At 36.9% G+C, this 12,673-nt stretch overlaps 1 protein-coding gene across 3 annotated transcripts in view; it reads right to left on the bottom strand.

Annotated features, from left to right (window-relative positions):
* The window catches only part of GABRB2 (gamma-aminobutyric acid type A receptor subunit beta2), a 154,032-nt gene that overhangs the window by 60,640 nt on the left and 80,719 nt on the right, over positions 1–12,673 (bottom strand). For all 3 annotated transcript variants that reach the window (XM_074155353.1, XM_074155352.1, XM_074155354.1), the window contains exon 5: positions 7,622–7,704. In XM_074155353.1, coding sequence (XP_074011454.1) covers positions 7,622–7,704 — 83 coding nt within the window. The remainder of the gene's footprint in view (positions 1–7,621; positions 7,705–12,673) is intronic.

The following is a 12,673-nucleotide window of genomic DNA, read 5'->3' as shown; positions in this document are numbered from 1 at the left end:
GGGAAAGGAAAGGATTATTCTCACATTCCACTGCAAAGTCAGGTGTGTTAGCTATTATGAACCAAATACAAATAAACCTCAAAAGAGTTCATAAAAGCTGTAACATAACCTACAGTTGTGACACTAACAGAAAAAAGTATGATAAATTAATGTATCATTAGGCCAAACTTAAGAATTACTGCCACCTTAACCCAGTGATCAGAAAATTGCTGGTATTGCCACTTGAAAACAATGGCTTCTTATTACCAGGAACAACAGCCTCTGATGTAACGTGACCTCCTGCGAGCAGGAAGATGATGCATGCCAGCACTTAACATAGTTTTTCTGCCCCTTTGGGAAATGTGTAGTTTCAACTGTGATTCTACAGTTAATAATGATTGGGTCCAACACTTAGAAGCACCAAGCAGAAAGTGAAATATCACAGGTAAGCAAGCTACTGCTCAAATAAAAGCAATTGCCTAAACCAAAATAGGAGAACTTGGCAGAGTAATGAACATTACTAATAGACTCAACATACTTTAAAGATTCTGCTACTTGCCTACTGACTGAAACAAGGCTTTAAACCATTTCAAGTAGAGCAAACCTCTAATAAAAAAATATGTACTCGAAGGAAAATAATAAAAATAAACTATAATCTGAGATCACACACTACATAAACGTCTAAGATATTTAACAGTACCACCGATGTCCTTTCCAAGAGCAGTTATAGATACTACTTTTTCTTGAAAAAATCACCAGTTACAATGTGTTTGGAAAGAATTCTAGACCTCCAGCAATACATTTGCCTAAAGTATGAAAAGTTATAACAGATATCCTACTACTCAGTTTAGTAAAAAGAAAAAAAGTGAATATTTACCTTGTGAAATTCATACCTTCAGAAAACAGGACTTTAAAGTGCCAACCCATCAGCTTTTCACACCTCCACATAATTTATTGGATATAAGATTATCAAAGTAATTGTTTGCAATATATTATTTTTTTCTTGGAGACCATCCTTCCGCAGCATCAGAGATACCTTCATGGACATTAGTTTTTCCCCAAATATTCAGCAAATCAATCTGGTGGTTTCTGGCTATGGACTCTTTGAACTGGGCCCTTTTTGTTTCCAATAATCCCTTGATAAAAGGCAGAATTATGTGCAATAAGGACAAATGTATTCTAGCTCTGACTGGCTATAAAAGGCAAAATGTTTTAGAAGCTTTAAAACCATTTGCATTTTTGTCTCTATCTTTATGATTCTATATATTCTCCATATTCCACTGTAGAACGATTTTAAAAAAAAAAAAAAAAAAAAAAAAAAAAAAGAGCTTCAAGCTATGAATTTCTCTGTGGAAATCTACATTGCCTATATTGTCCAGTGCTGAAAAGCAGAGATTGGATATTAGCATCTGGCATTCCCTTTTAAATTTGAACTTCCAGGTTGCTTCAAAGCATTAAGTTTCTGTATTATTCTTCGCTCATTTGCAAACAGTACATCATTTGGTTTCTATTATGAGAGCCTGCAAGATGTAGACTGCTGCAAAGATGCACTGAGGTATAAAGAAAATAAGGAATATACTTACTTCTTGCCTACATGTAGGGTAATATACCTTGGATGTTACTTGAGTTCCAGTCTGAAAGCCTGAAAAAAGTCCCCAGGGTGTGTGTGCATGTGCGTTATCAAAACCTTACAAACACTGGTTCACTTGTATACAACCTAGCCTGACCAAATGCATCGAGTGTTAGTCTAAACTTCCTTCCCCTCTTCACAGTAGCTGGAAGAATCATCTACTGTTGGGGTTTTTTTAGCCCTTACTCAATCATCCTACACACACACTGAGGAGGAATCAATGATTTCCTGTTGATTGCCAGTGTGCATTATACCACTGAAACTATCTCTCTTCTCTAAAATAATAAAGACAAAAAACCAATGTACCTGTCCCAAGGAAGCCACACTATAAGCTGAAGTTACTGAAATGGACAGAGTGTGGGTACAGAGGTGGTTTGTTAATCTGTGCCTCTTCCCCCTACAAAGTACTGTATAGGTTGAACTGCCATAGAATCCAAATCAAGACAACCAAACATATAGATGATGAACTAGGAGGAAAAAAGGGCACTTTGATAAGGTCAGCTACTACTGACAAGAGGAATATCCTCCCTGTACAAGAGCCACTATGCAAAACAGACTTAGCTTAAGGCACAAAGGGGAAAGACACAAGCTAAACTTGATAAATGGAAATAAAAAAATAAATAAAATAAAATGAGCCATTATTAAGCTTCTAATCTTCAGTGGCCCAAAGTCATGTATTTAGCTTTCCACTTACTGTGTAATTGTTGGAAGTGACACGTTCCCACGGTATCCTCCTTTGCTGAAGATCCCACTCCCTGGGGATCGGCAGAGTTTCTTGCTTGGCATCAAGCACATTCGCCTCTGACACAGAAAAGCCTTGCCTGGTCGGCTCCTGGAGTTCTACCATTTGTCCCGTGTGACCTGATTATAGCTTTGATCGATGGCCAGAGCAGCCATCTGCAAAGTACTCAAGGCTTCAGCAAAAGGCATCTTTGATTTCTTCTCAGTGCCTTAAACGTGCTTGTAAAGTCACCTTGAGCACACAAAGATGACTTCTGTTTCTCTTGTTGATGAGTTTTCAGATGATCTGATTAGAAAGTGGTTGATACTGGGCTGCACTGCCACTGGGAGGACTGATACTCTCTCTTCTGTTCTTTCTGGCTTTTTCTAGATTCTGTTATCAAATGGAAATTTTTTACTTATCTTAGTGTACTTCTGTGGCCTTTTTGTCATGAGACAGAAAAAAAACCCTAATGATTTCTCATCCAAACACCCCAGGCTGTTACACAAATGAAATATTCTGAAAACAGTTATTTATCATTCGTCAGCAAAGCAGTCCTTCCTCCCCATCTGTGCATGCTGTTCTGACTCTGCCCTTTTCCCTGGACAGTATGTCTGAGTGGCAAGCTCCCCGTTTGCTAAGTCTTTGGACATTTGCACTTTTTCTAATGCCACATCTTTAATGCACTATGGAAAATGTTTCTGAGAATATTTTTTAAGGAGAAAATCAGTGCGTTCTTGTTTGTTCCACAACAACAAAGAAATGGGAGGGGGAAAAAAAAAAAATCACTGCCACAAAGCAGGCAGTTTCTGAGTTGTACCTCAGTATAACGTAAATATAGCTAAGCCAAACACATTATAAAATGAGATAAGAAGGAACTGAAGTGAATTCTTGTCTTTATGAAGCACCAGATAATTGAAATGGACAAAGGTACAGATGTACCAGATGAGTATTGAATGATTACATCTAAAAATATTCAAAAGAATCACAACCATTTCTCTCTGTTATGCTAGGGGATGTGCAATGTGAAATTTCATTTGCTTATATGAATATGAAGTATTCTTCAAATTCCTTTCTACTTCTATTTGTTTTTGAACTACCACTAGTTTTATGGTTGATTAGCTAAGACATTCCTTTCAACACGTTACAACTCCAGAGAGGCAGGAAACAGCAAAGAAACAAAATTATTCTAGAGCATCATCAGAAACTCAGCCATGCATACTGCAGCGACAGAGGTATGAAGCAGAAAGGAGATGTATTTTACTGAGTCAAGTCAATATCCAACTAAAAAGGAAAAAGCTCTCTGTTGCCTACATGTTGAGAAACTAAGAAACAAAGGAAAATTGATTTCCCTCTGGTATTAAAACCCTGCTATTCAGTGTGTTGGGAAATAACAAAATAAAAGGAGAAGTAGAATAGCTCAGATTAGACCCCCTTGGAAAAGATGGCCTACAGGTTTAGAAGTAGCGTAGCAAAACCAAACATTCAACATGTTTCTGCCCTTTAAGGATGAGCAAAGCAAAAAATGACCACAGAGATGTAACTAGCTATACTTGAAAAAAAATAGGATTTCAGTTCTCAAAACCGATACTCTTTGAACAAATGGGGAATTGCCCTCTCTTACAGTTTCAGCATCAAATCTCACTAACACTACCTTAAACTGAAATCGGAAAAATGCCATCTCTTGTATCTTAATATAGGATACCACCTCCCACATTTCATTTTTTGATTTTTTACATACAACTCTTTTCCACCATAATCACTAATTGACAAATTAATCTAGATTTATGCAAATCTAGATTGACAAAAATTCTATATTGGCCACAAATGCCAGTAAACACAATGACAACACGGAAAAAGTAACCCAGGCAGTTAAGCAGCCAATCAACTCTGGCATCAATAAGAGGATGGAGGGGAGGAGAGGGGTGGAAAGAAGGAGGAAGTGGAGAGAGAATGAAAGGACATTAGAGACATTAATATGAATTGAAATGGGATAAAAATCTATCATGACTCAATTCAAATAATCTGGCTAGACAATAACTCCTTTTTTAAACAAAATATATCTAACCTGGATAATATATCTAACCTTTATTAAAACAGTTGATCTGGGACTAAGGACAGACAATTAGTAAACATATATAAAAATATATATATATATAAATATATATAAATATAAAAACATATATTAAAAATGTGTAGGAAATTATACTGCACTGAAATTGTACTGAGATCATGCTCAGTGCAGAGAATAATTATAAGCAAAGCCCTTCTTTCTTGGCATTAATATTCTTTAGCATTTGTGTGTTAATGAAATTTCTAGTAAAACAAGATCTGCAGGCGCTGTTAAGGCAAAGGATGATCAGAACAAATATAGTAAGAACTGGATAACCTTGGGGACATTGATTTATGTGAACAGTGTTATGAAATGCCAAGTCATGTGTTCTTAGTAGTATGAGAAAAAAAAAAACCACAAAAATTCTACCAAAACCTAGAAGCCACTGCTGGAAAATGAGTGAGGAAGAGAAAGACCTTACTATAGTGTTCCAGGAAAGATGACCATCTGTGGAAGTCATGCAGTTGTGAACAAAAACAAAAGGTGGCTCTTAGAAAAAGGGCAGGATTAATGCCAGAGTGTAACACAGATTTTGTTCTGGGATACTGTTTATGGTACTAGTTACTCCTAATGAAGAACTAGCATTAGCAAGTTCTACATTTCTCTTAAAATACTTTTGTATGACAAAGCTAAAAGAGACTGGCATATTCAGTTTCATGAAATGAAGCCTATGAAGAACTATGACTGGTTTCCTTAAACGTATTAGGAAGGTCCCAGCAGGGTTGGGGAAGACACTGAACTAAAAAAAAAACTTGTTGACAAGCACTGAGTATAATTTCATGCCTTCACAGCTATGAAAACACTTGGAAAACACTTGGAGTAGAATATAAGAGAATTTCTAAGCATCACAAGAGAGCAGTGGTGAAACAGACGTTCACAGGACCAGAAAGGCAAGAAACCAAGCTACTTTTAACATGCAACTTAACCAGTTTAAAGAAGTGATTTTAGCTTGAGTACCTGCATTGAAGGACCCAGAAAGTCACTTTCAATCTTACTCACTCTATCTACCTACCAGCACTTTCGTCTGAAGCGATTCATTAAGATTAGACAGATTCATGTTTTTAACTGAACAGAACAGCACATATGAAGAGCAATAATCTTCTAAAGCACGAAAGTGCTTGAAAACACAGTTCAAGTATTACTTCTATCCACATTCTTTAATGACCTTTGTTACTGCAATGAAAGACAGGCTAGCTACATACAGTATCCTGATTTAAATCTATTTTACTTTCGTGATGCTGCAACAGAGCAAATAGAACCACAAAGGAGCTCTCCTACAAGCATCCTAACTGCTATGGTGAACTGAACTCCTACCTTTTCTATGATACAGTAAGTACTGTGCTCTTCTTACCAAGCAGAACAACAGTTTCAAAAGCTAAGTGCCCTGTGTTCCAGGATTGTTTCATGGAAGATAACTGATCTGGCTTCAAACTTCTACTCGAAATCAGATGAAAGGGAAATTTCAACCCAGAGGTCCCACATTCTAAATCTGAACAAGAACAAATGCTCTCATTGAAAACCAGGGACATAATTTAATTTTCAGTTTTGCATAAGGCCTGACCTGGGAGGTATTTCCTGGGAATATTTCCCAGAGTGGGTCCTGCAAGCATGACAGGCAGGGAATATCTAGTTTGTGAATCCCGAGAAGATTCAGGCATCTCAGCAATGCAGAGTGATGGCAAGTCTTTGTTGACTGTTCAAACAATGCTGTAAATAGGGAGAAAGGATGTTCTCTGACTCTCCAGCTTTCCATCTTACACACACAACTAGAAAAAACAAAAAGTCCGGGTCCTTGCTACAACAACAATTAAAAGACACTGGCACAGAAAGCCACATTCGCAGTAAAAATCTCTGTAAATCTGAATACAGTTATGCCAGTGGTTTTCTTGCACATTAAAATCAGCCTACCATACTGGTAAAAGGCTGCAGGTATGAAATTTTGAATCAAACGCTACCAATAGAAATTCTATAGTGAACTGCAAAAAAACCCCAAAGCCAAATGCCCAAGATTTTATCCATTCTCAAAAGAGCAAAGTCCATCATCACATTTGCTGCTTGTATATTTCAGCATAGAGAAGGGGTGATAAAGACTCATTTTGCTTATTTTATGCATGTAAATTATTTCAGACAGCAGTGTCACCAGCTTTATTCAGGAAAGGATTTTGGCGTATCTTTAAATTACACTAAAATGAATGAAACCTGGACACAAATTTAAAGCATACACTTAAATGCTTTATAGAATAGGAAAAAGAAGCTCAGCTGTACCAAGTTCTTACCAGACTGCAGGACAAAACACTATCGTTTTGTACTTCGGTGCACACAGAAACCCCACAATCTTTTATAATACAGAAGTTACTTTAAAAAATACACATACTTTTGTATACTGTATCTTACAACATGCCATTAATTTCCATGTTGCTTGCCACATTCAACTTAACAATACACCCTGCAAAATTACATTTCCTTTTTCAGGAGAACCTTAGGTATCTCAAAAGTACTGACACAATCTTAATTAGAATGCCAAACAACACATGCTTACAATATTGTCTTTATAGAAGTGACCATAAATTGTTTTTTTTCTGATGTACTTAGATTCCCTAAAGATTTTTCAGTGAAAAGAGATTTGAAATTTTATTTCACAACGCAAGTTCTATCTACATAGAAAGTTTGATAGAGACACCAGCTCAGATATATAACACCAATCAGTATATATAACAGACTGCATTTCATGCATTGAAAGTTTAACTACAGCACATGGCTTAGGAAAAAAACCCACAAAACATCTATTTCAAGGACAATTCTAACCTCTTGCCATCACTTATAAATAGAAACAGGCTGCCACACAGTTCAGCAGTAAGGGAGGATAAAGAACTGATAATAATCCTTGTGCTCCTCACATGAACTCCCAACAAGGCATTTGAATGAGACTTTTAAAGCTGTAAATTGTCCATCAAAACACAGAATAACTTTTGCTAATCCCTGTGCCACAAATTACTAATCCATCTGGAACGCTTTTTTTTTTTTCCTTTTTGCATGTGTTTATAAGGATCTAAATGTCATCAGACAGAAAGACAACTAGGTTAGTAGCATGTTAAACAAGAATGGAAAAAAAAAGAAAAGAAATAAAAACTCTGAAGCAGTTGACCACGGAATAAGTAGGATTTGCAGAAGTACTTACAGCTCTCAATCTCCAGCGTGCAGTTCTGCTCGTCCAGCGGATATCTCCGTAGGTCCATCATACAAGCAGCTGTTGTTGTAATTCTAGGAAGAAAACAGAAGAGCTTGTTAGCGTGTCTTGTTCCAATCTTTCCTTGATTGCACGTAGCTGAAAGAAGAAAAAAAATATTTCTACATAAGTGACGCGCTTGCCTATTTTTACTGAAATACCATGTCTGCTGCTTACTTGTAACTAATGCTGTTCTAAGAAGGTTATGCCGGTCTGGTGGGCGAGCGGAGTTTTCCCCTTTACACACCATTATCACAGTACAATAAGCTTAATAATCATCAACTAATTTATCCCGACGAAATGAAGCATGAATTAGGGTAGCAGTATTTCTTTCATTTTATAGTGAAAGACTTCAAGCCAAAAAGAAAAGGCTCAAATAAAGGTGGCAGAGGAAATCTAAAGAGGAACAGAGCAAGACATATACATCATATCCTGGTTAATACCCTAATCCCTTCATGAAACTTAATTCTTCTTGCTTCTGCTCAACAGTGCTTTGTAAATCAAGTATTATTTTATCTTCACTTTAGAAAGCAAACATTTTCAGGACCTTTTTCACAAAACATTTAGACCATATTTGTGCCTCCAGATTACACCAAACCTACTAACATTAACATATGTCAAGCATGCCTTTTAATGCTGAGAGAAATATCTGTACCATCAGTAAGTCTTTTGCTGATAAACCTCACAGAAGAATATGACCCTGAGCTGAAAATATGAACCAAGGCACAATTCTCAGCAGCATTTTCTTAACTGTGTTCCCATCAAATCTTCTTAATGTGTAGACAAAAATAAATTCTCTCTCTCCCCCCCCGCCCCGGCTCCGAGAGCATGTGGTATAATTCTGTAGTAATTTAAAAAAATATTACAATTTGGAATCTGCCAACAGTCAAAATATCATGCCCTGCACATACTCTACACTTAGGGCCAGGTTTGGATTTTATGCATAAACTGAGAGGTTTCTAGCCTTTTGTCTCTCCCCATCTACCTGATCAGAGCCCTTCTATGGCTGCTAAAGCCTGGCGATTTTATAGACCCCTTTAGAGAAACAAGGACTGTCTCCTGTGTGTTACGTACAGCTGACTGATAAACTGCAGCCAGGGAATCTGTTTCAGTACCAGAAGAAAAATGAGAGCATCCCACAGCAGCCAACTATCAAGCTTTCTTCAAGCTGAAGAATGACCAAATGATTTAGCTCAAATCATAAAATCCAAGATGATGTGCATGAGCCTCCAAAATGGGACCCAAGGGGATAGATGGAGTGCCTACAGCAAACACACCCTGTCACCTGACAGGAGCAGCAGCAGCTACATCTTTCTAGGGTATTCATGAGAGACTGGGTAACCAACAGTTTTCTTATCAAAATCCTGTCCCCCTGTATGAAGGTTACTGGCCTTTCATAGTAGATATTTAGACTTCTTAATAACTGTTTAAAAAACTTTTTACATTCTTTGATCTGACAAGACAGAAAACTTTCACTTGATGAACCTCATTGTTTCTCCTTAAATACCCAATAAGATTTCGTTAGAAGCAGAGAACTAAAGTTGCCCGAGAGAGGCTCAAAATTCACTCTACATCAACTCCAGCAATCCTTTCCAAAAGGCACTTAAGAAATGTTGGAGCTATACAATCTTTTCGTTAGTATCCTTACTGTCCTATCTAACAATGCTTTACTGTTATTTCCAGAACAAAAAAAAAAAAAATCCCTGTAAATCTCTTCAAAGAAAAGAGAACAAAGTAGGGGCAAGTTATTCCTATAAACACTTAGAAAGTCCTACCTCTTTCTTTTCAATTTAGACAAGATCTCCTAATTTTACATTTTGACCATTCCTATGTATTGGGCTCTCAGAGAAAAGGAACACCTTTTGGCACTAAGTTCTTTCTTCAATCACTACATGGGTACTTTTCAAAACATTGTTTTCAATCAGTGTGGGCCACCAGAGATGCTTCAAAACAAAGCTTCCTGGAGTGGACAAATGCAAGGAAAAAGAATCCTTTGGCTCCCCTCGATGGAAGTCTTCTAGCTTTTAAAAAAAAAAACAGAGTGCTGAGGAATATAGATTTGTTGCAAATGGAGCAAGCAGCAGCATATATTGTTTAAAAAAAACTCTAGGCAGTTCATACTTGGTTCCTACTTTTCAAATTTGGAGGAAAATCAAAGAAATTGCCCTGTTACACTATCTATGCAAGAATGATTATTTTTGGGAAAGCTTCAGCAAAACTGTCGTAAGACCAGAAAAAAATTACAGCTCATGTTTACTCGGGTTATTTTGGTGGAGAAGTTTGTTGTTTTGTTTTGTTTAATACCCTCAGTATTTCCATATCTATGTGTATACTATAGCCAAGAGTTTTAGAAGAATTTTAGTAGTTCACAGAGGAAAAGGCAGGAGCACAGATTTACAGCCAAGGTTTAAGTGCACAAAAGAATCGTGGTAAATACTAACCTGGTTGAGTACTAGTTTTCTAATATCTTTCACTGCACTAAATACATTTTTCCTACCAGTCTGCCAGACCAGGGGCTTCAACACAGACACAAACCCACACCTGTGCTATCCTCAGCAAAGAGTCTGTTGATACTGATGGTGAAGCTGAGCACTCACAATGCTGACGTATCTTCAATAGGATTTTGGGGTGCAATGAATACCACAAAAAGGGACAAAGGTTGCAGCTAGCTAGGATAGAAGCTTTGTAGGGAACATTATCAACACAGTGCCTCATCTTGTCAGAAAGTAAAGGAAAGAAGTGGCACAGTAATGAAAATGATTGGTAGAGCAGAGTTTTAATCAAGCCAAACCAGCCATTTTGAATAATGTATTTAATTCAACCCGCTTGTCCATTCTTATCCATAATGCAAATCCATTGAAATAAAATAAGAAGTCTTTCCTCTCTTCATACCTCCCTTATACTTTTACCCTGACTTTTCTTACATTTATGGTGAAGTAGAAAAAGTTCTCTTTCATCTTCAAAATTATTTAAACAACAAAACCACATTTTGATAATTCTTAGTGGTTTGCAATTCACGATGAATAGCTAAACCAAATTATCAATGCAAGAGCATGCAAGAACTACCAACTTTGAATAGTTTTAAAGTCAAGACACATGACCTATACTTTTTCAGAGGAAGGAACAGCAGTTCATTATAGCAGTTAGGAATAGTTGAAATGGGCATCAAGCCTCTTCCCCAGAGCAGAGCCATTTCAATTTTTATAAAATGTTTTAAAATATTTTTATACAGCCTAGACTAGTGCACAAAATATAACATTATATTTTGCATAATGTAACCTTGAGAACAAACAATGAAACAACACTGTGACTCAACATATTACAGTCATTAGGGATGATAACAGAATAAGTGCTCTCAGAGAAACATTGTATGAAATGAAACACAATACAGAACTGTTGCATACACCAATCTATTTAATCTATTAATCTGTTGTTAAAGAAAGAGAAAGCTTGTGATATTTTATTTCATGATTTCTAACAATGCAAACCAGTCTTCAGGTTCCTCTTTTATGATCTATACTTTGAATGTCGACTAATTATGAGGCAACAGAAAAAGACCAAAAAAAAAAACCACACAAAAAAGCAAACCCTAAAGCACTAAAGTGACTCAATAAAGCATTATGAAGTAACCTAAAGAAAACTTCATGCGTCAAACCAAGCATAGCTACAGTGCAAAGAAACCTGGGCCACAACTAGCTTGCAGGGAAAGTAAAGTTTGCTGTCAATAATTCAAAATAACTCAGATAAACTATTATTTCTGAGAAAGCTGAAAATCTGCCCTTGCTGGAAATTGGCACTGCTCCTTTCACAGGGCAAAGCTGAAGGCCAAAAAGAGCTTTTTTAATAACACTTCCAAACTTAAAATTATGCAGAAAAGAATACTTGTAACAAATACTATCCCAGCAGTGCTAATAGTTCTTATTTTTCACTGCTATGTAGGGGACAGTTTTTCAAAATCCCATAGATATTGCTCTTCTGACAAGTTCAAGTGGGATTTGAAATTCAAAATAGCAACTTAAACAGTTCTGACATCACCAGTGAAGAAAAAACAGCACTGAAAGACAGGAGAGCAATGCTAATGGTACGTGGAGATGGACAGAATCCAATTCCCTCTCAGAGTTGCAGTGGCTCTGCAAAGCTATGGGCAATAAGCAGCCACAGAAACTTATCTCTGCCCTGGAAGGAAGCAGACCTGACCTGTAATTACAGGATTATAGACACAACAGAAATGATGAGAAAGAAGGTGACAATTTCAGATAGCTCCTCTGAGTAGAGTGGTAGTATGAGAACCATATAACACTCTCTTAACTCTGGCATTGACAGATCATGATCCTATTGAGTCAAAGACAAAACTCAAACCCAGGAAAATACAAAGACAAATTCCTTCTTTAAATGTAAGCACATACGTCCTGTTGAATGCAGTGTGAGATTCTGCTTCAGATTTGCATATCTGAAGGCAGACTATGACTCCCCATTAACAGTATCAGGAACAACCCAAAGAGCTTGCAAGGATATCGCACTCTATATAAAGACTGCATCTCTTTATCATGAATTTCATAAGAATCCTCTGCACACACTGACTGGGAGTCACAAACTCTCTGAATTAGTCACTGAAACCATGTACTGCTGCTAAACCCAGTGTTCACTTCTGCTTCTTGGAAACAGTCCTGCTGCACGACAGTTGGAAACATCAGTGCTGGCAGCCAGCAGAACCAATTTTAAATACGTGGAAATCTGGGAACAAAACTGCAATGTGATAAATCTCTCTGCTGAACAATAATATTGGGTTTAGACGGATGTGTCAAGGTTGTTAGACATACTAATATATATATACTTTTAAATTAAAATAGATTTATTGCTAATTATAGAGTTCACAGAATTCTTCCTCCTCCTGCCTATTCACATAAAAGATAAGCTTCCCTTGTGTCATCGTAAGTTGAGATGGCTTTAGCAGAGGATAAACAACAGTGACGTTTCTACAAGTCCATCATTAAGCCTGAACAT

Source organism: Numenius arquata, chromosome 11 (assembly GCF_964106895.1).
Source record: "Numenius arquata chromosome 11, bNumArq3.hap1.1, whole genome shotgun sequence".
Lineage (NCBI taxonomy): Eukaryota > Metazoa > Chordata > Aves > Charadriiformes > Scolopacidae > Numenius > Numenius arquata.
Note: the sequence above shows the minus strand (reverse complement) of the source record. Positions and strands in the feature narration are given on the sequence as shown.